General features: G+C 59.5%; 1 protein-coding gene across 6 annotated transcripts; it reads left to right on the top strand.

Moving 5' to 3' along the window:
- The first annotated feature begins 986 nt into the window (after positions 1–986).
- RALGDS (ral guanine nucleotide dissociation stimulator) lies at positions 987–22,590 on the top strand. Of its 6 annotated transcripts, none has more exons than XM_041726320.1 (18): positions 987–1,237; positions 9,786–9,896; positions 11,019–11,212; positions 11,816–11,875; positions 12,332–12,525; positions 12,766–13,205; positions 13,928–14,143; positions 14,459–14,562; positions 14,944–15,028; positions 15,913–15,981; positions 16,431–16,517; positions 17,015–17,047; positions 17,335–17,456; positions 17,616–17,711; positions 18,010–18,211; positions 18,331–18,609; positions 19,753–19,867; positions 21,514–22,590. In XM_041726320.1, the coding sequence occupies exons 1-18, from the start codon at positions 1,055–1,057 to the stop codon at positions 21,687–21,689; spliced, it is 2,766 nt and encodes a 921-aa protein (XP_041582254.1). In that variant the 5' UTR covers positions 987–1,054; the 3' UTR covers positions 21,690–22,590. The 6 variants fall into 6 exon arrangements, with proteins under 6 accessions (XP_041582254.1, XP_041582250.1, XP_041582251.1 ...); XM_041726316.1 differs by having other exon boundaries at positions 11,777–11,875; XM_041726317.1 differs by having other exon boundaries at positions 988–1,237; positions 11,780–11,875.
- Positions 22,591–24,483: the final 1,893 nt, after the last annotated feature.

Raw genomic sequence — 24,483 nt, 5'->3', positions numbered from 1 at the left:
GCACCGTCCGTGGCTCTCCTGAGAAACTGAGGCCCCATGGTGAGATACTGGTTCTGGGGGTGTTGGTAGTGTTGTTAGGGCTGCTAACAGCAATGGTGGGGCTCTATGAGGGCTAAGGCCAGCCAGGCCCCAGCAGTGGGTAGGTGTGCAGGACCCTCCCGTTCATTTGTGCCTCAATAAGTAAGCTCTGGACCTGCTGTTACCCTCCAGCCTCCCTCTACCTCACAGACTTCTAGAGAGAGCAGTTGAGGCTCCCTCGCCCTGTAGCCTGGCTCCCCACCTGACTGCTGCCCTGAGATCTTGAGCCCTCAAGCCACCAGTGTGGCTGCAGCTGACCAGGCCAGTGATGGGTGCTCAGACAGGCAGTTGTCCCTCTTGACCCCTTTCTTGAGTGTCCCTACGGCCTGAACCCCGGTGACCACTCTTGTGTTGGACCCCCCCCCACCTCCTTTCTGCTCTGCGTCCTCACTGCAGAGCTGTGGGGCTGAAGGGTAGCAGTGCAGACAAAGCCAGGGTGGGGCTTCTCCCGCACACCACGCACACACGGGGACACTGAGGGCTTGCACAGGCACAGGCGCACGCAAACGGGGCTCAGGTTAAGCAATCTGTAGGAGGCCACAGAGCTGGACTTAACTGGAATTCGTGGGAGGTAGTTCTGGCACCAGGGCGGCTCGACCACGTGTCAGCACCCACGCAACGCGGACACCGCACCCACGCAGGGTGCCCAGCCGGCCCCCGTGGCCCCGCGGCACGCAGAGCACGTGCACTCCCGGGCTCCGCCGGCCGGCCCCGGGGGCGCGCGCGCGCGCACGGACACACGCCCCGGGCCCCCGCCGCCCCGCCCCCGCCCGCGGCCCCGCCCCGCGCCGCTGGCCCCGCCCCGAGGCCCCGCCCCCGGCCTGACCTCCGCGGGGCCGGGCCGCGGGCGCAGAGCTCGGGGAGCGCCGAGCCGCGCGGGCCGCCGCCGCCCCCGCCGCGCGCCGGGCCGGCCCCGCGCCCGCGCCGCCCCGGGTCCCGCGGCCCGGCCGGCCCCCCGCGCGCCCGCGAGCCGCCGATGGTGCAGCGCATGTGGGCCGAGGCGGCCGGGCCTGCGGGCGCCGCCGAGCCGCTGTTTCCGGGCTCCCGGCGGAGCCGCAGCGTGTGGGACGCCGTGCGCCTGGAGGTGGGCGGCCCCGACAGCTGCCCGGTGGTGCTGCACAGCTTCACGCAGCTCGACCCCGACCTGCCGCGCCTGGAGGTGGGTGACGGCGCGGAGGGGAGCCGCGCTCCTCGCCGAGCCCGGGCGCCGCGTGGGGGGCCGCCGGGACCGCGCGCCCACGGCCCAGGCAGACCCGTTCCCGCGGGCTGTCCCTGCAGGCGACTGCGAACTTGTGACGGCCGGGCCGGGCCGCAGTTCTCCGCTGCCCGCCCGGGGCCTGCAGCAGGCGTCAGGCTTCACGGGGCGGGCGGCGAGCTCGTGGTTAGGGGGGCAGACGCCTCCTGGGCAGCTGAGGCCAGAGGGGCCTCCCAGACAGTACCTCCGGGGGGCAGGCGGGGATCCCGTACTGGGGCTGCCTGCAGAAGGGCGGTGGAGGGCAGACAGGTATCCAACCTGTGCGGCTAGGTGTCCCCGCAGGGAGATGGGGAGAAGGGCCTCCCCGGCCCACCAGTGACTCATTTCTGCTTCATTAGAAAATATGCCGACACCCTGAATTCACCTGAATTCATTGGAAGGCTTCAGAAAAAGGAGGGTGTGCCTGTCAGGAATAGGGGTGGGGACAATGAGGTGAGGGCTGGGGCTCTTGTTTCTGGTGTGCTCTGGCAGAGGGGCCCAGTGGGTCACGGGGTCACAGGGGGTTGGGGGGGTGCCTTCCCCCCGCCCACCTGACTGTGCACCTGACTTCAGCAGAGGTGATGGAATCCCTGGGTGGGCCCCCTCGCCGCGTCCTGCCTGGGCATGGGACCTGGACAGATGCCTTCTCTGGGTCCAGGGCCCCAGGGCACATCTAGGCCAAGCCAGAACCTTAAGGTGAAGTTTGAGCCACCTGCGGGTTAGGCCCCCCACCATACCCCCTCCTTTCCATCACTTTAGGTCACAGCAGCCTTGTATTGCTCAAGAGTTCCAGCCTGGATCTCCGGCCCCTGTGTGTCCCCACTGCCTAGACAGGGCCTAGATGCGCATTTGCCAAAGCCTGTCTCCATGCCCTGCATGGGAGTGAGGGCTGGGGGGGGGGCGGGGTGGAGATGAGGGGTGAGGGTAGCTCTTGGTGGGGGAACTGTGGGCTTGGGAGGGAAACTCCTCCTGAGCTTGGCTGGCAGTGGGGCCAGGCGAGCTCTCCAACCCTCATCCACCCACAGCTCCAGTCTTTGGCGGCTGGAGCGACCCCCAGGGAGGATGGGGGTGGGAGGCCTGACACCAGCCCAGTACTCATCTGACTTTCATTATGTCTGGCAGCGGCTTGGGCTTTGTGTGCTGGGAGGGTCTGGCCTGCGCGCTCACAGGGGCCGGGCAGGTTCCTGGCCTGGGTGGGGCAGGCCTTTGCTTCATCTCTTCCTCTCTCTCAGTCCATCTGCATCCCAGAGGAAAGGAGCCCTACCCCAGCCCTGGGGTCTGCCTTCCCCGCACCTCCCCCTCCCCTCCACCCCTCCCCCTTCCCAGCTCCCTCCCTCTCCCGGCCTCAGCACTGAGATCCAGGCCACAGCCGCTGCTGTTTAGAAATCAAAGGGAAGCTTCTGGCTGGGGGCAGGAAAACCAGGGTCCTGGCAGGAGAGGAGGCCACTGCCGGAAACCAAACACAATGACCATTTACCATGGGCTGAAGGGAGGGGGGCTGGGGAAGTCCCTGTCCCTCCTGCCAACCCCCCCCCCCCCCCCATCCTGGAGCTGATTTCCTGGTCTCTGTAGCATGCCAGAGCTCAAGCGGCCCAGCTCATGGTCCTTGTCCTGTCTGGAAACCACCAGACAGTTTCTGGCTGCCCCTCGCCCCCGTGCCCATTTCCCCACCACGCCTCGACCCAGTCCTTCCCTCTCTGAGCTGCCAGATGTCCTTGCACATCTGGGCGTCCGCTCATCACCTTGATCCAAGTCACCGCAGACCCAGCTTGGCCTGAGGGGTTCTGTGCTTTTCTGGAATTCACCTAGCCTGTGCCCTTGTCTCTGAGCAGCCTACTGCCTTGGCCAGGCTGGAGGAGGTCCCGTTGGGAGCATCTCCTGGTTATAGGCACCGCCCCTCACTCCAGCTGGCTTTGACCAGCCCTGCAGAGTAGTTGTCAATCGCACTTTACAGTAGATGGGAGGTCAGAGAAGTGAAGTCTCTGATCTTAATGTACGCAGAGCTAAGGTGCCCCCAAGATTTGAATGTGGGCTGTTCTTTATTGGGTGCCTACTGTATGCAAAAGCCCACTGCAGGGATCAGAGAAGGATAGGGCAGCGTGTACTTTCGAGGCAGTTTTAAATGCATGAAGGAGGACAGGGGAACAGAACCAGGCCTGGGCAGCCCAGAAGCCCCCGGTCAAGTGAAGGGTAGGGAGGCCAAAGTCCTCAGGGTCAGAGGACACTGGGGAGAGCTTCTAGGAAGGAGCAAGCCCACCGCTGGACCGCAGAGGTTTAGAAACAGCAGACGTGAGCCAGTGCTTTGCGGGAGGCCCTGTACTGAGTAATTTGCGTGCAGTCTTGTCTCTTTGCTGGCGGGACTACAGATTGCCCATTTCACAGATGAATCCCCTGAGGCTAGATTGCACAAACTCACCCAGCTAGTAAGTGGCAGAGACAGGACTCAGACCCCCCCAGAACCCCCCACCGTGTGAGACCTCAAGGCCTGATCACAGTCTGGATGGAATGGAATGAGGGCTTCTCTGTTCTTTGGGTAGAAATGAATGGGAGAGTCCCATCGTGTGCCCCTCCCCACCCCGCCTCCTTCTTGGTCATCTGGTGTCTCCACACTTTGTATAGCTCTTCAGTTTAACCTTCAGGGCTGATTTGCCTTTGACACTGGAGGCCCTGGAGGCATAGCCTTGTGAGGGGTCTTTATCTATCTGCATACTGTAATCAGTGAGGAGGCCACTGCAGGCCTCAGGGCCTGTGGAGTTCTGGGGGCAGCTGACTACCACCTGCTGGGCTCCCACAGACCCTGGGGGTCCCCTCTTGCTTTACTCCCCAGGGGTCCTGGGAGAAGAGGAAGGGGAGGCAGGCTGGCTCATACCGGGCCCTCCTTCCTTCTCTAGGTAGGAGGCATTTAAGCATGCCAGCTGTCTCCCAGGAGCAGCAGGGGTGGTAGGACACAGGCTTGGGTGCCTGCTCCCAGGCAGGGCTCAGTTCCATCCTCAACCTGGAAGCTGGGCCTGTGTTTCCAGGCCCTGTCTTCACTGCCGGAAGGAGGAGTTGGACTAATTATGCACAGGCCCTGGGCAGCCTCTGACAAGCCAGTGGGGGTGCTCTCAGGACACCGTGCCCAGGAGTCAGGACTGGCTCCCAAGGGCTGCTAGCCAGCCGCCCAGATGGCTCCTAGGGCATGACACCGTGTGGTGGCCACTCTGTCCTGGGCTCAGGCTTCTAGCCTCCGGGGCTCAGAGACGCAGTGTTCCTGGACACGCAGCCCTAGTGAAGCGACTCTGGCGGCCCGCAGCTGGGAGGAAGCACATGACAACTAGAGGATTGCTTGGTGAGCAGGGCAGGGGCACACAGCTCAAGGGCCTGCATTTGGGGAGCTCTCGGGTGTGGGTGTTGCCTCTGCACTCCGGGGACCATCAGATGCTCAGACGGCACTGTGCATTCGGAACCATGGGGTGGGGTTGTGCACACTGGTTGGGCCAAGAGCTGGGGCTCTGAGGGCAGAGAGCTGCAGGGATATGCCAGCTTGGCCCCTTGCAGCGTTAGATACTTTTCTCCCACTCCGGAGCCTCAGTTTCCTCATCTGTAAAATGGGCCTGATACCAGTTCTTCCCCAGGGTTCAGGTGAGGCCTGAGTGAGAGCAGCAGCCTGACAGGCAGTCCCCATAGTGTCTGGCACAGTGTCAGAGCCAGGCAGGTGGCGGCTGTCATGATTGTGTTGTCTGACCAGGTACCAGGGCAGTGCCCGTGCCCTGGGCTTTGGGGTTTTGCTGCCCTGCTGCCCCACACCATTGGCGTGGTGCTTCCCAGGCCTGGGTCCTATGGCTGACCTCTAGGCCCACAGGAAGAACCCCAGCAAACCACCCACCATGCCCAACCAGGGGTGTCACCTGAGGAAGGCCTTCTCAGCCCTGGACTCTGCTCTGAGGTCGTGAATGTGGCAGCCACAGAAGAGCAAGACAGCAGGCAGGCCTAGACAGGAGATTCATAGGTGGGAGATTCATAGGCCATGGTTAAAACCCCTGCCTTGGCTGCCACTCCCTGGCTCCTGACCTGAGAGAGCTCCCCACCCAGCTCTTCCCTCACCCATCAAGTCAGGTGTTGGAGGATTAAATGTGATAAGTGTGTAAAAAGCCTGGTACCCAGGAAGTGCCCATAGACATGGGACACTGTGGTTGGTGGTAGACGCTTGTGGTTGTGGCTCTTGGGACTGGACCACCCTCCTCTGCTGTCACCAGCTACACTCCTTCAAAGGCTTGATCTGTGGTGGCCTGACAGCCAGGAGCCCACCCTGGATGGACAAGGGAACAGGTGGTGGGCAGGGCCAGTGTGGAGGTCCCATCACACCTCCCCACCTGAGAAATCTATCCTTCTTCCTCTTAACATGGTAATGAGTAACTGGGCTCCGGCTGGTGGAGAGGGTTTGTGGGGACAGCTTCTTTGGGGACTCACCAAGGCTGGTCGCTAACCTCTAGTTTCTGGGGTCACCAAGCTCCCTGGTTGCCCTGGCAACCAGGAACCTGCAGGTCCCCAGCCATGGCTGCCCCTGTGGGCTGCAATGTGCGGTGGTCCTGAGTACAGCCCACCTCCATCTGGGGCTGACCTGGGGTTCCCACTGGGTCCCGTCTGTGTCCACAGGCCACAGGGCTTTTTCTTCTCTTCTACTTGTTTGGAGCTTATGGGCCGAGAGATGAACCAGAACTTGGACTCGAAAAATCCTGGATTCTCTCCTCAGCCCAGACCCTCTGCCTTGCTCTCTCCACTCTGCACCCGCGTGCAGGATGCCACATTTAAACTGTCCCCAGAGTCCAGGAGGGCTGATCAGGCCTTCTAATCCATCTCCTGCATTTGAGCAAAACGCCAGAAAGTCTGAAAGCTGCAAGGCTGGCTCAGGCAGTTTTAGAACTCCTGCCCTTTCTGTACGGACTGGCCTTCCTGGAATCTCCCACAGGGGCCCTCAGGGGCCCCCACTCCCCACCCCACCAGGTGTCCATCAGAAGCTCCTGGGGGCTGTGGTCAGCAGATGGTGCCCAACACCTTTTGTTCTGGCTTCCTGGGTGCCCTCACGTGCTAGGTGCTGAGCTGGGCGTTCTGTGTGCCTTCTCTGGACCCCCACTGTTGGCCTGTAGAAAGCTGCTGCTCTTCCCATCTCACAGGTGAGCTCCCTGAGGCCAGGGGCAGAGAGGCTGGCAAAGCTGGAAGTCAGAGCTCTTCATGAGAGACACAGTCCTGAGGTCTGGTAGGCCCTGCGGGGCCTCATGTGCCCAGGGCTGCAGGGTGCTGACCAGTATCCAGGGGAGGGCCTGGGGTGGCCTCTGGACCGTGGCTCAGCAGGATACAGTAAGGACCCCGTTTCACGCATGTGGAAGCCCTATGATCGGAGCCACCCCCGCCCTGCCCGAGTGGAAGCGGGTCTCCACATGTGGCCTGAAGAGGAGACAGGAGGACATGCTGGTACAAGATCCAGCGCTTCCTCTCCGTGTGCCTTGGCCCTGGACCAGGTCTCCTTAGGAGGAGCCAGTCTGCAGGGGAGGCACCTGTGGGTCCGGAGGCCCCTTATGGCCCCTCATTATAGGCACCCAAGGAGAGCAAAGGGGTGATCAGTGTGAAGGTGCCATCTCCATGTGCACAAGCACGAGCCACCTTCCGGGAGAGATGGCAGGCCTGGGGAAAAGCCAGCAGGTCCCCTCAGATTTATCCCAAAATAGGAGGTGGGATGGGCCCTGGCAACCCCATTATTCTCCATCGAGGGAACAGGGCCTGGCCTGCAGTCATCTGGGGACAGGCATCCTGCTGGCCTGTCACCCTGAGAAGGCTGATCAGGTGACACTGGGGCTGCTTCTCCTCCTTGTCCCTGGGGCTCTGGGCTGCACTCAGAGGGACAGCAGAATATGGGGCACCTAGGTGCCCATTTTGCTGGCTTCTGCTTACCAGGGCCTGGACACCGCTCTACCCTCACTCCCCTTGACCCAAGCTGTGGAAGGCCAGGCCGCGTGTGAGGCACAGCTGCCAGCTGGGTGCCAGGGCCCTGGGGACCTGGCATCCCTGTGGCATTCTATTCCCTCTAGAAGCCTGCAGGGGCCTTCCCTCAGGACATCTGCTGTTTGGTAGGCCACTCCCATCGTCCCCCAGGAGCCCCAGGCCCTGCTGCTGGGCCTGGGTGCACTCTGCCCAGAGGGTGGCCTGGAGGGTCCTGAGGGGCAGATGCCAGGCCGATGGCTGCTTCCCTGCTCTGTCCCTGGATGGAGGTAGGAGCAGGAAACAAATGCCCCACTCTGCCACTTGCTGCCTGGGCCCGGGAGCAGTTTGCTTTAGAGCCTGCTCCTGTGTCATCTCTCAGGAGGTGGTTTAAATGCCGCCCGCCCGCAGCATTGCTCTGAGGCTCTGCTTTTGTTCCTCTGGCAGCAGCGGTGTGAAGGAGCCAGAGTAGCTCCCCATCTGTGTGACAGGGCAGTGAGTCCCGGGTCCCAGCCAGTGTGGCTCCTGGCATCCCGCCCCACCTCCCACCCCCCTTCCAAGGCCGGCAGAAGGGGGCCCCTGGGAGGTGGGGGAGGGGCTCAAGGACCATGTGATGCGCAGGCCAGCTGCTCTGCCAGTGAGGCCCATGGCTCACTGGAGGCCCCACCCCCCCACACCCCTCCCCCGCTATCTGGATCTGCCAGGGCACAGCAGCCACCTGCCCGCAGCCCCCGCCATGGCTGGCCTGGCCCAGGGGCCTTGATGGAGCCCCACTAAGGAGCCAGGTGCCATGTGGAGGTCAAGTCCAGGGCCCTCTGGCAGGGCCGGTCCTGCGTGGGGAAGCCTCCAGACCCCTGCCAGCAACCCGGGTGTTCCTCCCAGCTGGGCCACATATGGCTAAGAAAACCCTGGAGAAAGGGCAGGCCCTTCCAGCCGAGCCTCTCGGCCCCTGCAGGAAGTGGCCACGGACCCCTGAGGACATGCCAGGGTGCTGGGGCCCCCGCCCAGCAGGAGGACAGCTGGTCTCTGAGGCCTGTCTCCTCTGTGGGCTCTTCCAGATGGAGGAGGGAACGTGAGCATACGTCTCAGCTTTTCTGCTTCAGGAGGGGTTTCCTCTCCTCGCTGGAGGGGTTGGACCTCCACAAGCCTGGGTTATTTAAGGGGTGTGGGTGTGGGTGGTGCCACTCAGGGGGACCTCTGCCTGTGGGTTCCCTGCTAACTTCCCAGAAACAGGCTGGCTCTCCTTTTCCGGAGAGAATGTGATGGCAGCGGCTTCCCCGTTGGTCCAGTGCCCAGTGTGGGAGGGCAGCCACAGGTCAAAGGAAGTGGCCCTGCAGAGGGCAGCTGGCCTCGCGCGGCCCACACGGGTGGGCAGGAGGTGAGAGGCCCAGGCACCCCTTGCTGGCCGCAGGGCTGCAGTAGGGGCCCCGCTAAGGCCCAGGGCTCCAGGGAAGGATGTGGGTGGGCTGAGTCAGCACTTTTTTCCCAGTCTTCTGTAAGCTCCACGCCTGCCTTGGGTTAGGGCAGTGAGCCGCGGTCCCAACCACTGGTACAGACCCTGGAGTCGATGGCCCTCTGCCAGCTGGCACCTCCCAGCTCTTTCCTAAACTCAGAGGCCCCTCTCCCCATGGCAGGCTCACCCTTCCTGGGACAGAGACCTATGGGCAAGGGGGCTGCAGAGCCCAGGGCCACATGGCTCAGTGGCCTCAGCCAGCCAGGGCCTGATGGTCACAGCCCCCGGGCCAGCCTGCCTGGCGGGAGGAGTCACTGCCTCATAAAACAAGGGCCTTTCCTTGCTGCTGTGGGCCCAGGGAGCAGCCAGATGATCCCCCCCTTCCTGTCCCAGCCAAAGCCCCGTGATTTCGGGTCCTGTGAAACCCCAGTCATCTGCCCAGATGCCTGCACTGTCACTTTATCACCCTGTCCCCGTGCACGTGATGACACACAGGGAACCGGGAACTCCTCTGTTGCCCAAGAAGGCACAAGGGCATGAATGAGCAGAAAGGGAAGGAAGTGGCCTCGGATGTGGCTGTTGGGGATACCCAGCATCTGCTCCAGATCCATGATGCTGACTCCAGGGCTGCGCCGGGAGGAGCTGCCCCCACCTGTGGGTCAGCTGGGGTGGGGGCAGGATGGGCCAAGGAGGGAGGAGGAGGGCCACGCGGGAGGCGCCATGTCAGGGCCCTGGGGTCCTGGCTTTGCCGTTTAGCCACAGTGGCATGACTTAGGCCCTTCTCTCAGCCTCCATGTGCTCATCTGAAATGACTGAAAACCAATACCCATCTTGGGGGTGGGGGTGGGGGTGACCCCACCTGGGTGTGAGCAGGTTGCTGGGGGCTTCGGGAGCCTGAGGGGCTCATGTTCACAGCTAGCTTGTGAGGGGGTGGGACAGGGAGTGCTTGCCCCACCGTGACTCCCGCCAGGGGGCCTGTGTGGACGGGGCACCTCAGCTGGGGAGGGAGGCCCCAGGAGGCAGCCCCTGATGCCCCTGCCCGGCGGCCGGGCACTATCTCTGCAGAGCTGCACACAGGAGATCGGCGAGGAGCTGGTCAACGGGGTCATCTACTCCATCTCCCTGCGGAAAGTGCAGGCACACCACAGCGCCAACAAGGGCCAGCGCTGGCTGGGGGTGAGTGCGCCCGGGCACGCCCCGGCTTCCAGGCTCTGGCTGCTGTGCTGGGCTCCCTCCCAGAGCCTTCTCCACTGAGGGTTCCTCATCCGGCTCCCAAAGGAACCTGCCCCTCCCCACGGTCCAGCCCTGGGCTTGGCCAGGAGCAAAGTCACTCTGCACCGGGGCGCCCGGTCGGCTCAGTTGGTTAAGTGTCCAACTCTTGATATTGGCTCAGATGGTGATTTCAGGGTTGTGAGATCAAGCCCAGTGTCTGCCCTGCGCTGGGTGTGGAGCCTGCTTACGATTCTCCCTCTCCTTCTGCCTCTCCCCACTGTTTGCTCCCTCCCTCCGCCTCTCTCTCAAAAAAAAAAAAGAAAGAAAGAAAGAAAAAAGGTCAGTCTGCACATATTTGTATGAACATCAAAAAAGACACTTTTCTACTGTTTCCCCTTCACATTGGGCCCCAGGTGATTTTGGATTTTGCCTCAGTCTGATCCTGCCCTCCGCTGTCTCAGGTAGTAGCTAGCAGTCAGCGCCTGCCTCCCTGCATACCTGCAAGCCTTCCACGTCACCACACTTAAAAGGGCTAGTTTTACTCCCAAGGGGCCGAGGCTCAGGCTCCTATATAATTTACTGCTTCCTGGAGCACAGCCATGTGACCCCTCCAGGTCAGGGGCAGGGCCTGACTCCACTAGCTGCGGAACATTCCAGAAGGGAGGCAAGTTGTCACAGCGATTCGGCCTTTCAGTGCTGAGGGCCTTGACTTGATTCCTTGCTGCAGCCATTCCCCGGTGCTGCACTGAGCATCCCGTGTATCTTCCCAGAAGAAGACTCCGTTTCCTCGTCTCTAGAATGGGCATGTTTTTCCAGGACTCATGGGGGCAGTGCTCTTCCACTGAGGTGCTGTCATTCAGTCCAGCCCACAGACTGACCTGGAACGGTCGTGTTTGTGTTTTTTGTGATTCCCCATCTCAAATTCCACTTCCAAAGCTGAGCTTGTTTTCCTGCTGGGGGCACACACGTCTCCTCTTTGGCCACACACGGGGCACCTGGGGCTTTGTCTGAGCTCTGGTCTGCCACCCTCCTGGCAGTCCCTGGTGCCACCACTGACCATACACCCCTCCTTTGTCCCCACTCCAGTGTGAGAACGAGTCGGCCCTGCACCTGTATGAGACCTGCAAGGTGCGAACGGTGAAGGCAGGCACGCTGGAGAAGCTGGTGGAACACTTGGTACCTGCCTTCCAGGGCAGCGACCTCTCCTACGTCACTATCTTCCTGTGCACCTACCGAGCCTTCACCACCACCCAGCAGGTCCTGGACCTTCTGTTCAAAAGGTGAGCAGGGCCTCTGTGCCCTACAGCACCTCCCCACTCAACACTTGGCTGTGTGTCTTTGGTTTGGCACTTGCCGTCTCTGAGCCTCGGGTGTCTTGTGTGGACCCTGTGTGCCATGAGGCCTGAGCCCCCACACAGAGGGTTCTGGTCTGACCTTTGGGACAAGTACCCCAACAGTGCTGACCCTATGGCCAGCCCATGGAGAGGGGGGTCCTGGGGCTGAGGTGGGTCCTCTCCACCCCGGAGAAGCTCTCTGCCTCAGGCCCCGGATCCTGTGTCGGGGCAAAGCCACTCTCCTCACAGTCTAGCTGTGAGGAGGTCGCAGATTCCATCCGGGGCCCCATCCTGGGTGTTGCCAGAGCAGGGAGCCCTGGGGGCTGGCAGGGGGCCCCAGACCCACTCAGCCACTTGGAAGCTGCTGGGTGGGCTTCATTCAGTCGCCAAATGGACATGAAGCCCCTTCAGGACACTGTGCATGATTCAGTGTCCGCGGCAGACACAACTCCCTGGGCTCCGGGCTCCCGCTCTAGTCGGGGAGTCAGCTGGTAACCCTAGACATCATAGCAGGTACGGTAGATGTGACGCCCTCACGGCCTCCTCTAGATACGGATGCATTCTCCCTTATTCTGATGAAGATGGTGGACCCCAGGACCAGTTAAAAAAGTGAGTGGACTTTGGGTCTGATGGGAGGGCCCCGTCTCCCAGGTGGGGGACATGCGGGGCTTTGGGGTGGCAGGGGTGCTGGGCCGAGCCTGGCCCCTCATATCCTGTGATTCCTGCTGCAGGGCAGAGGTGTGGGGGCCTCTCCTGCAGGAGCACAGGAGTCAGAGAGCACCCCCAGTCCACCCTCCTGGCATCTCCAGTGCAGAGGGGGGACTCAGACAGGGGAGGGGGGTCTGCTCCCCTGAGACAGGCAGGGGCGCTCACACCATGGATGGAGGGCTCCCCGCTGTGGGGACATCCAGCCCCACCTGCTGCCCAGACCTGCCCCTACCTGGGTGGCCTTGGGGGTGGGCTGGGGTGGGCCCGGCGTCGGGCTGGACCATCCCCAGGGGCTCAGGGGTCTGTGTGGGAGGAAGGGCCAGGCTCCTGAGCTGCTGTCTGCCCTCCTGCCTCTAGTGCCATCTCCTCCATTCTGGGCACCTGGCTGGACCAGTATTCGGAAGACTTTTGTCAGCCCCCAGACTTTCCCTGCCTTAAGCAGCTGGTGGCCTATGTGCAGCTCAACATGCCCGGCTCCGACCTGGAGCGCCGTGCCCACCTTCTTTTGGCCCAGTTGGAGCATTCAGAACTCACTGAAGCCGAGCCTGAGGGTGAGAAGCTGGGGCAGGGTGTCTGTGGGTGTCTGGGCATGGGTGGGTGCTGGGCCCCACAGGGAGGAGCCCCCAGAGGCTGGGGTGGGGCCAGGAGCCAAGATTGGCCTCAGAGCACCCAGCTGGGGGACGGCATTGCGGGGACACCACGGTAGGGGTTCTTGACTGTGGCTCCCCTGGGAGACTCAGAGACATGTTCTGTTTCTGCAAAGACACATGGAGACTTCTCTCCTCCTCTAGCTCTGTCGCCAGCTCCAATGCCAGTTCTAAAAACAGCTCCAGAACTAGAGCCAGCTTTAGCACCACCTCTCGTGCCCACTCCAGAGCTACAGTCAGCTCCAGCACCAGCTCCAGCACCAGCCCCAGCCCCAGCTCTAGAGCGACAGTCAGCTCCAGCACCAGCTCCAGAGCTAGAACCAGCACCAGCTCCAGAGCTAGAACCAGCTCCAGCTCTAGAGCTAGAACCAGCTCTAGCACCAGCTCCAGAGCTAGAACCAGCTCTAGCACCAGCTCCAGAGCTAGAGCCAGCTCTGTCACAAACTCTAGAGCTAGAGGCAGCTCCCGCACCCGAGCCTCCCTGGCCTTCGCCTGTGGCTGCAGAAAATGGCCTGAATGAGAAGCCTCATGTCTTGACCTTCCCTCCTGACCTGGTGGCGGAGCAGTTTACACTGATGGATGCGGTGAGCTCCTTTCCTGGGCAGGGCAGGCAGGGTACCTTCCCCTGGCATCCGGTCCATTCCCTGCCATTCCCTGGTCCAGAACTGATGTCGGGGTCCATGTCCCAGTTCCACCAGGATTCAGCATGTGGTCTCTGGACTGTGGACATATAGATGGGACTCTTCCCAGCCCAACCCTCCACACAGGGACTGCGGATTACAGGAGGCAAGACAGTTGAAGGCTGGGTAGGGGAAAGGAATGGAGCTCACTGAGGTGCATCCAGCTCCACGGGTCGCCCTCCTATCTCCCTGAGGCCTCACCATCCTCAGCATTTATGAGGCACCTGCTGTGTACTAGCTTATGGCAGACAGCGGAGCCCATAGGCATAGCAGCCACAGCGAGTGCGCATCTGGATGGGGGTGCAGGAGGGGGGCAGACCTGAGACCTGACAGGGAGTGGCAGGTGCCACCCAGTATGCGCAGCTATGAGTGAGCCACCTTCTGTGCTTGCAGTTAGTGAGGATGAGCTGCCAAAAATGCCAAAGCCCCTTTCCTCTAGTGTGTCATCCTGGGTCACTCATGCTGGGCATGCACGGCAGGCAGAGAACAAAGTCCAGGGACCTGCACCATCCCCTCCCCACCCCCGGCCCTGCAAGGCTCAAGCCCTGACCAGGGACCCTGCCAGGGACTGGGGAGGTGTGGTCACTGCTGTGGCAGAGCCCGGTGACACTCCCCACGATCCCCAGGAGCTGTTCAAGAAGGTGGTGCCCTACCACTGCCTGGGCTCCATCTGGTCCCAGCGGGACAAGAAGGGCAAGGAGCACCTGGCACCCACCGTCCGCGCCACTGTCACACAGTTCAACAGTGTGGCCAACTGTGTCATCACCACCTGCCTGGGGGACCGGAGTGTGACAGCCCGGGACAGGGCCAGGGTAGTGGAGCACTGGATCGAGGTGGCCAGGGTAGGCCTCACAGGGGCCCTGGGAACCCCCTTCTCACTTTATCTGACCCCAGGGCTGTGGTCTGAACTCCAAGGCCCTGTGGAGACCCCAGGCCCGTCCTTCCAAGGGACACGCCAAGCTTGACTCACACATCCCGCCACCTAGGTGCTCACTCCCCTGTAACCCCCTCCCTTAGGCTGACCCCACATCCTCCTCTCCTGACCAGGCCCAGGGGCACCCCGGGGGCTCTGCGGGCAGGCGTCCGTCTTACCGAGGACGGGAGGTCCTGGCTGTAGGGACTGAAGCCATACCTCGGCCCTTCTGTCCCTCCACCAGGAGTGCCGGGTCCTCAAGAACTTCTCGTCACTCTACGCTATCCTGTCAGCCCTACAGAGCAACTCTGTCCACCGGCTGAAGAAGACATGGGAGGAAGTTTCCAGGTGGGCAGGCATCTCTCTGAAGGAGCACCAGGAGGGACCCGGGACCTGCCAGGAGGCTGTGAATTCTGGGGTGGGCCTGCTGGTGGGACCCCAAAGCATCCATTGGCCTCAGGCCAGTAGTTCTGCCTTGGGACTCAGTTATCTGTCCGCTACTGGGTGGAGCCACACTGGAGATTTTCCTGTGTGTACTGGTGACAGACACACAGGATCAGGATGACCACACACACGGAGTTCTCCCCACCAGGTCCACAGAGCACTTAGGGCCCCGCAGGACCCTGGGTGCAAACCACCCGTCCAGGCAGTTCGGGTCTGTGGGTTCTAGAAACAGTTCAGTGCTCATGCCCATCGTGCCATTCCCAAACCTGTCCTTCCTTCCCTCAGGGACAGTTTCCGAGTCTTCCAGAAGCTGTCAGAGATCTTCTCAGATGAGAACAACTATTCTCTGAGCAGAGAGCTGCTCATCAAGGTAAGGCCCGGCCAGAGGAGGAAAGTTCTCAGTGAAAGTTTGTGTGAAGAACACCAGTCCTGTCTTGTCTGGACTTTGGGGAGAGGAGGATCTTTTTGGTTTGTGGCCATTGTGGGGGGGGGCAGTTTGAGGACCAGGAGGCCCTGGCAATGGGTTGATGTGGGAGCAGCTGGGGTGTTCCAGAAGGGATGGGTGAGCTGGCAGGATTAGTAGGTTTCCTGCTTCCTCCATGCTGCTGGGTGGATGGGCCAGGGGTGGGAGGCTCCTTCTGTCTACACTGCAGCTCAAGGAGAGGGCAGCCAGCCTGCCTGCCTGCCTGACCAGGGATGAGGAACCGCAGAGGGAGGCCAAATCCCAAAGGGGCTGACCAGACTTGGAACCAAATGAGCAGCCCCGGGAGGCAGCTCTGGGTGCACTGGGGGATCCTCACTCTGCCCTGGGCCAGACGCCACAGAGGATCCCAGGGAGTCTTGGGCTCTCACCACAGGGCCCCAAATGAGCCGGAAGACCAGTTAGCAGAAGCTGGAGAGGAGACTCTCCTCTGAGTTACTGCCCATCTCGGAAAATGGAGGAATGAGGAGCTTGGGGCCCCTCTGGTCTCAGGACTCATGGGGAGGCAGTGAGGTGCAAGGAGAAAAGGAATGCTCAGGAGCTTTGTGCAGAGCCCCCACCTCGGAGTGGGTGAGGGCAGAACAGTGACAGGAACAGACGTGGGATGTTGAGTTCCTGGAGGCCCCACAGGAGGCCAGGCTGCTGGCCCATGTTCCCACACCCAGTGAGGGCCAGTTGCCACCCTGGTGGTGGCAGAGCATTTGTACCAGTGACCGGGGCCCAGGCTGGGGAGGAGAGGAAGGCCTCACTGACCCTGCCCTCAACCATGGCAGGAAGGGACCTCCAAGTTTGCCACTCTGGAGATGAACCCCAAGAGAGCCCAGAAGCGACCAAAGGAAACGGTGAGCATATGGGAGTCTGGAGAGAGGCAGGGGCCGGCCTCTGGGTGAGGAGAGGAAGGTCACCCCCAGCCCGCCCCCTGCTGCTGCAGTGCCTGCTGTGCCCCCTACATCTGACCTCCTCTGGGCCCTGGCGGGGGGGGGGGGGGGCACACCCTGACCACCTGGTGACTTAACTGTGCTGGTGGCGGCCACCAGGGCAATGGTCCAGGAGGGCCAAGCTCATGGTGGGTTTAGGGGTGGGGAGGGTCCGAGAGCCACAGAACCTTGGCCGTGTGCCAGACACCAGGCCCGGCAGGTGATGAGAGGGAGTTTGGGGTCCATGGACACTAGGAGAGAGTCTAGGGGAGGCAGCTAAAGGTCCCCAGGCAGCTCTAAGTGGGAGGCTACGGTGAGGCTGAGGCTGAGGGAAGTCTTGGCCCTGGCTCATCCGCCCTACCCTCATGTCACAGGGTGTCATCCAGGGCACCGTTCCCTACCTGGGCACGTTCCTCACAGACTTGGTGATGCTGGACACCGCGATGAAGGACTATCTGTATGTGAGTGAGCCCTGGGGGCCTGGCCAGGGTGGGAGCAGGGCCAGGGTCCTGGAGCCCCAGGGGGAAGCACTCCCACTGAGCCCGGAGCTCTCAGCTCCAGGCATACCTCACAGGTACCACATGCCAGGGCACCTGCCCGCCTCACCAATGTGTGAAGAGGTAGGTGCCCGGCTGGTGAGGCCTAGAGCTACAGGAGGGTTTGGCCCGGCTCCACAAAGCCCTCCCTCAGGTTGTGGCCCCCACCCTCCAGGGTCAGGCACGGTGTGGCCAAGCTGGGCCTTCCTGTCCCAGGCCTCAGTATCCCCACCCCTCGTCAGAGTTGGGTAAGAAGTTCCTTGAGACTCTGCCCACCCCCCCCCCCCAGGACCCAGGGCCATGGGTATGTGCACCCACCTGCCCCCTGGTGTGTTCTGTGGGTAGTGCAGCTGGAGAGAAGTTGACTGGTGGTCGCAGGCAAGGGGCCACTTTCTGATGGTCTCTGGCTGTTTGCCTTCCAGGGAAGACTGATTAACTTCGAGAAGAGGAGGAAGGTGAGCAGCTGCAGGCCACAGGTGTAGGCCAAGATGTGGAAACCAGAGACCCACCCACCCACCCCGATTCCTGTTATATTTGGGAGAGCTGGATACACAGGAGGGTGGGCGCAGGAGGCCAGGGCAGGGACGACTTCCTGGGAAGGGTTGTTTGGACCCAGCTCCAGGGACAGGGTAGGCCCGGGAAGGAGTAGAAAGCAGGAGGGGATGTAGAGACCCAGGGCCCCAAGCCACACCCTGCACCCCATCCACACCCCACACCATCCTGCCCTTCCCTCCGGCCCCAGGAATTCGAGGTGATCGCCCAGATCAAGCTGCTCCAATCGGCATGCAACAATTACAGCATCGCACCCGAGGAGCACTTTGGGGCCTGGTTCCGGGCCATGGAGCGGCTCAGCGAGACGGAGAGGTATAGCTGCGCAGGAACTGGGCCAGCCCAGGGAGCCAGTGGTGTGGGATCTTGGTCAGCAAGATCGGGGTGTCTGGACCTCCGCTGCCGGGCAGGTTCCAGGAGGGGGACCTGGGTGTGACCCCCCTGCCAGCCTCATGGCTCCCATCTGTCCTGTAGCTACAACCTGTCCTGTGAGCTGGAGCCCCCCTCCGAGTCGGCAAGCAACACCCTCAAAGCCAAGAAGAACACGGCCATTGTCAAGCGCTGGAGCGAGTGAGTGCCTGGGCTGGCAGGAAGGGCTCCCCCCTGGCTTAGGGAAGCCTTGGCCCCCTTGTCTTCCCCCTCTGGGCCTGCTTTCTCCTGCGCAAAGTAGAGTGATCCTAAATTGATTACTCCCAAAACAGGGACAGATGCGGGGCTGGTGATTGACCAAGCACTAGGTGCAGAGCCCAGAATGTGGAGTGTAGGGCCTGGGGTGGGATGTTTCCCCGGGCACATCCAGGGCACCGTTCCCTACCTGGGCACGTTCTCCCGGGGGAGGGCCCCCCAGTGAGCTGATCCTCCCATGCAGCCGCCAGGCCCCCAGCACAGAGCTCAGCACCAGTGGCAGCTCTCACTCCAAGTCCTGCGACCAGCTCAGGTGCGGCCCCTACCTCAGCAGCGGGGACCTTGCCGACGCACTCAGCGTCCACTCAGCCGGTTCCTCCAGCTCTGATGTGGATGAGATCAACATGAGCTTTGTCCCGGAGTCCCCCGACGGTCAGGAAAAAAAGGTGACTGCCCCACCCCTTCCCCCTGATGGTCCTGCCTGGGCTCAGGTCGCCATGCCCCACCCACAAGTAGCCAAGAAGCTCCTAAACAGAGCTCCTAGGATCCCCTCGGTGCCCTGCAGGGTCTAGGGCTTCTGCTGATCATGCCATCCCCACAGTTCTGGGAGTCCACCTCCCAGTCATCCCCGGAGACCTCCGGCATCAGCTCAGCCTCCAGCAGCACCTCCTCCTCCTCAGCCTCCACCACGCCCGTGTCCGCCACCCGCACCCACAAGCGCTCCGTCTCAGGGGTCTGCAGCTACAGCTCCTCACTGCCGCTCTACAACCAGCAGGTGGGCGACTGCTGCATCATCCGCGTCAGCCTGGACGTGGACAACGGCAACATGTACAAGAGCATCCTGGTGAGCCACAAGGGCGCCCTTGCTCTGCCAGGCAGCACGTGTCTTGAGCGCCATCCCATACCCGCCGTCCTGGAGCTAACCTTTCAGGAACCAGGGAGGACAAATGGTCAGAAGCTCCCGTGGAGATCGAGGGCCAGGGAGAGCTCCACAAAGAAGGCACCTCAGGGGAAGCAGGGAGGCTGTGGGGCTTGGAGGAGCAACCAGAAGCCTGAGGTCAAGGGCTCAGGGCTTGGGGCCTGGATCTCCTCAGAGGAAGATGGGCACCACCGGTGGTTGGAGCAGACAGAGGGCAGTCGTAACTCAGGGCTTATCTCTAGGGGTGGGCTGGGGCCAGGAGACGTAGGGAGGCTGGTTAGGAGGCAGTGTGGGCAGGGTGAGCAGTGACCATGCCAGGCTGGTGGCCGTGGAGGTGGCCGGCAGTGTCAGGCAGTGGATGTCATTTAGGGCTTGAGATCAAGCCAAGGGTATGTGTCTCTAGACACTGTGTGTGTTGGTGGCAAGAGGAGGGACTCCTCTCATGTTCCAGAACTCACCCTGCAGAGGAGCCGTTTATTTGCACTCCCCAGAGGCCCCCGTCTACTCACACTGGGTCAGGTGCCCCGTTACATACCCACCCCGTGCTAGCTTGACTGCCATTAACAGTTACCCGTATGATCCCATGTCCAAGGCCTGTCTGCACTCTGGCCTTTGGGGTCGAGGCAAGAGGGATCGGCCTGTGCAGCCCACCGCACTACTGCAGCCTCCAGCCTCTGCAGGCCTGGCCAGAGGCGGCTACAGGGCATCTGGCCAGGGCCTCTCTTACCTCCAGGGCTGGGCCTAGATGCTGTCTGTCCCCTGAGTTCACTGGTCCCATTGTTCCGCAGGGGGCAGGATCAAGGGGAGCAGCCCCCCAGAGCAGGCAGTTTTCCAAGGTGGCACGGGAGGAGGTGGCAGGCTTGTAGGAAAATGGGGGGACAGGAACAATTGGGAGAAGCCCCCTGTGACCACACAGAGGCCTCCCGGGGCCAGACAAGGTGGCCAGGCCCCCACAAACCTAGCACCCAGCCAGAAGCTGAGCCTCTGTGTGTGCAGGGCCCCTGCTGCTGCCCTGTGGCAGGGTTTCTCCAGGCCCCTGGCTGACAGTCTCCCCCTTTCCCACTCTAGGTAACCAGCCAAGATAAGGCTCCGGCCGTAATCCGGAAGGCCATGGACAAACACAACCTGGATGAGGACGAGCCAGATGACTACGAGCTAGTGCAAGTCATTTCAGATGATCGAAGTAAGTCAGGGCTGGTGGGGTGGGGGGCCAGGCGGGTGGGCCCAGGGGAAACAGCACCACACGCCGCACCCCGGCCCCAGGCGGACATTCCCAGATACTGCCCCGACATCACCCTGCCCTGCCCTCCTCACCAGCCCCTGGCATGTGCCCTTGTAGTTCAAAGCTAGCAGCACCCGGAGTAGAGAGAGAAGGCTTTTCTTCCAGGGCTAAGCAGCCAGATGGCCAAGCCCATGGGCCATTCCCAGGGGCACCGTGGCTGAAATGGGAAATACATGTTTCCGAAAGAGTCATGCTTGCTGTGGACCTAAGCCTCAAAAAAATCCATGCACGTGTGACACTATCTAAGTACGCTGCAGATGCTATAACAAAATACCATAGACTGGCGGGCTGATAAGGTATTGAGATTTATTTCTCACCGTTCTGGAGGCTGCAAGTCCACAAGGAAGGTGCCAGTGTGGTCAGGCTCTGGTGAGGGCCTCTCCTAGGGGGCAGATGGCCGCCTTCTCCTTGTGCCCTCACGTGGCAGAAGGAAGGGCCTCCTGGGTGGCCTCTAAGACATCAGTCCCATTCCTGAGGCTCCCATTCCCACGACCTTATCACGGTCCAGAGCCTCACTTTGGGCATGAGGATTCCCACATGAATCTAGGGGAACACAAACAATCAGACCATAGCAGACACTAAAAACAGGCTACGAGGATATAACTCAGTGGGTAAGAGCAGGGAAAGCGATAGAACCAAGAGCCAGCAGAGACCAGGAGCCGGATGGCAGGGCTTGGAGAGCTTGGGCATGGCCCTTATGCCATCTGTGCCTGTTTCCTCATTGCCACAAAGGAGATAACAAGCCAGAGGTTAATCCATATCTACACCTAGATGTGCATGCAGTAAAGGTGACTGTAGACACTGCCCTCACCCGTTTTTCCCATGACCTGCCAGCCATTAGCTCAGACAGTTCGTAGTGACCCCCAGCATCCCCAGAAGTTGTTTCCTGAACCTCTCTCACCTTCTCACACCATATTGGTGGGGAGGAGGAGCAGGACAAGTGTGACCCCCATCTTACAGGACAGGAGGACTGAGGCTTAAGGCAGGGTAGGGAAGGTGAGGCAGGGGCGCAAAGCTCAGCAGGTCCGGGTTGTTGCAAGCTCCCATCCGCAGCAGGTCGGGGTGAAGAGGAGCTACCCAGGGGGTCAGGGAGGCCTCCTAGACCCTGGCACAAAAGACCCGGGGCAAGGCCTACCCTTTGCTAGGCCACCAGCCTTGATCCTGAGTAGGACAGGATTTAGGGGAGCTGTTCTGGATTCTAGGAAGCTTCTTCCAACTTGAGATCATGGTCATTGAAGGCTGCAGGGGGGGTGGGATGGATGACCCTTTGCCAGCTCCACACTGAGGTAAGGACTTTTCATTCAGAATCCCTTTTTAAATAAGAGTCATTGGATCTCCTGAGTGTCCAGCAGTCTGTCCTCAGCAGGTGTCATTGAGAGTGATCATTGGTAAAAATTAATTAATTAATTAATTAATTAAAAAAAAAAAAAAGAGAGTGATCATTGGTACTCCTGAGGTTGCACTGGGGGCTCCCAGGTCTTTGTCTCAGGCTAGCCCTGGGAGGGCTCTCAAGCATCACTGACCCTCCCTCTGTCCCTCTCCGCCAGAGCTGAAGATCCCTGACAACGCCAATGTATTCTACGCCATGAACTCTACGGCCAACTATGACTTTGTCCTAAAGAAACGGACCTTCACAAAGGGGACAAAGGTCAGGCATGGCGCCAGCTCAACTCTCCCTCGCATGAAGCAGAAAGGACTCAAGATAGCCAAGGGCATCTTCTAATGAGTCCCCAGCACTGGCCAGCCACAGGACCGCTCTGTCAGGGGCTGGCAGGCTGGGTAACTAAGCACTTACAGACTCCAGTGGCCCAGGCCAGGCAGGCACCTGCTGTCTGAACTGCCAGCTCAGGCCACCCCCAGACTCCAGTTTCACCCTGAATCTCTCCTGCTGCCGGGATTGACGCCTGCTGTTTGCAAGGCTGACCTGGCCTCCCGTGGACCACTCGCTGCCTTAGGTGCCTTCCGCTCTCTGGAACCAGAGCACTAGCTGACTTTGCCAAGGAGCACTGCCAATGGGCATGGAGCCCTGCATGCTGCCGGGCACTGCCCTCTGTGCATTTCCCTCACACCTGCTCAGGTGTGGATCACTGCCACCTGTGCCCATGAGCACCCCAGGGCACCCACTCATCCACTGGGTCCGACCACTGCACTGCTCTCCTCATGCCCACGGGCATCGGCCCACGCCCTTCTTGGGTCCTGGCCCCTCTTTCCACCACGCTAGCCTTTCCCAGGCTGCACCAAAGATTCCACCATCGGGGCCAACAGAGTGAGGGAGTCTCGCCCACCCCCATCCAGCCCTCCCCCAGGAGAGGAGGAGGGGGACCCTTTTTCACAGATCACACTCTGCCTGGTGAGTGAGAATGGTCTCAGCTGAGTCCCATTCACATCGAATCTCAAGACACTGCAAGTGCCATTCATCACTGCACCCTGGGCTTCACGAGACCACAAGAGACGGGGGTTAGTGGGAAAGGAGAATTTGGGGGAAGGGGAGGGGTGTTGAATATTTGTATAAAAGGCAAAAAAAAAAAAAAAAAGTTTACCAGTTGGGGAGGGGCAATATTTATTTGTTGTAAATAGCAAATGCTAGACTTGAATATTATATTAAAATCCAGTTTCTACTATAACTTGAGAGTTGTGGTTTTCTTCTTTCACTTCCTGTGTTAGTTTGAATGAGATACAGACTCCCATTCTGTGTTCAAATAGGAAGTCTTGCATGGTTACCAGTTTATTTGTATGCAGGAGAAGCGGAAAGAGCCAGCAACCCTTCTCTGGCTCACTTAAGGAAACCTCAAGCCTACTTGATTTCGCAGAGTAGATGTTCACCTCAGAGTCATTAAACTGGGCACTAAGCTGGGTCAGCACCCCAGCACCCCTGGGATTCAAGGCTGTAGGCGCTTTCACAGGGCATAGCAACAAGCCCTGAAACTTGAGTGTCTTTAAAAATCACATTTGTGAGAGAAAATTGTGAAATAAGAAGCTCCAGGGTCAGTCTCTCCACAGAGATCATTCACTCAGCTGGAAGGGAAAAATGATCAGGATGGATAGTCTGTGGACTCTGGAACCTCATCCAGCACAACAGTCAGGGGAGTGCTTAATGACGAACAGAGCCTCAGGACTTGAGCAGTTAAGGAGATCTCTGCCAGGCCTCACACTGGCTACCAAGGCAGCAGGACAGAAGCTTTAATCCCAGAACAACAAGAAATATGCGGGACAACATAGTTTGGAAAAGTCACCATAGAAACAGAAGACTGTGGCTCTCAAGCAACAGAAGTAAGCCCGGAAGAGGAGGAGAATCAGGTTTCCAGAGTTACCACGTTGTCATCCTCAATATCCAGCTCCCAGCAAATGACAAAGCATACAGACAAATAGGAACCCAGTGCTGGTATAGGAAAAAAAGAATTTGACAGACTGCCTGAGGAAGCCCAGGCATTGAAGTTACTAGTCAAAGACATTAAGTTGACAGTCTTAAATATGCTCAGTGAGCTCAAGGAAACCACAAACAAAGCAAATAATCTCTAGAGGAACTCCAGAAAATGATGTAAGAACAAGTAGGAAATTTAATAGAAATTATGAAAAGGAACCAAATGGAAACTCTGGAGCTGTAAGTATAATAACAACAGAGGGGTTCAATGGCAGATTTGCACAGGCAGAGAGAATTGGTGAACCTGACCATAAGGCCATTGACATTATTCTACTGAAGAGCAGAAAGGAAAAAGAATGAAGAAAAATGAACAATTCCCTCTGGGATTTGGGTGACATCATCAAATGTAATAGCATGCACATGCTGAGAGTCCCAGAAGAAGAGAGAGGAGCAGAGAGATTATTTGAAGTAATGATGGCTGAAAACTCAGATTTGATGAAAGACATAAATCTACACATTAAGAAGTTCAGTGGACTCCAAGCAGGATAAACTCAAAGAGACCCACACTAAGATACATTGTAATCAAACTGTTGAAAGACAAAGAGAAAATCTTGAAAGCAGCAAGAAAGAAGCAATTCATCATGTACAAGGGGTCCTCCAATAAGATTAAAAGAAACCATGGTGGCCATAAGGCAGTGGGATAACATACTTATTTTTAAAGTACTGAAAGGAAAAGGAATTCTGCATCCAGCAAACTATCCTTTCAGGGGGAAGGGAAATGAAGACATTCCCAGATAAAGGAAGTTAAGAGATTTTGTTTTCAGTAGACCTCCCTAAAGGAAATGCTACAGGGGAGCCCTTCAGGCTGAATGAAAGAACACGAGACAGTAACTCAAAGCCATATGAAAAATAAAGACCACTAGTAGAGGTAAGTTATAGGTCATTACAAAAGCTGGAAACGTTTTACTTTGGGTTTGTAACTCCTTTTTTCTATATCATGTGAAAAGCAAATGTATTAAGCAGTGTAAATCTGTGTTAATGGGAACAGAATACACAAAGATATAATCAGTGCCAATAACAACACAAAGTGGGGATGAGGATTTATAAGAGCTGAGTGTTAGTATACTACCGAATGAAGCTGGTATTATTCAAACTA

The sequence above is a fragment of the Vulpes lagopus genome, chromosome 12 (assembly GCF_018345385.1).
Source record: "Vulpes lagopus strain Blue_001 chromosome 12, ASM1834538v1, whole genome shotgun sequence".
NCBI lineage: Eukaryota > Metazoa > Chordata > Mammalia > Carnivora > Canidae > Vulpes > Vulpes lagopus.
Note: the sequence above shows the minus strand (reverse complement) of the source record. Positions and strands in the feature narration are given on the sequence as shown.

Bases quoted from the DNA above. Each gene is read 5' to 3' on its own strand.
- RALGDS (XM_041726316.1), top strand. From the start codon at position 1,055: ATGGTGCAGCGCATGTGGGCCGAGGCGGCCGGGCCTGCGGGCGCCGCC. The intron at 9,897-11,018 runs GTGAGTGCGCCC...TCCCCACTCCAG, and splicing joins AGGGCCAGCGCTGGCTGGGG to TGTGAGAACGAGTCGGCCCT. The intron at 17,457-17,615 runs GTATAGCTGCGC...TCTGTCCTGTAG, and splicing joins CGGCTCAGCGAGACGGAGAG to CTACAACCTGTCCTGTGAGC.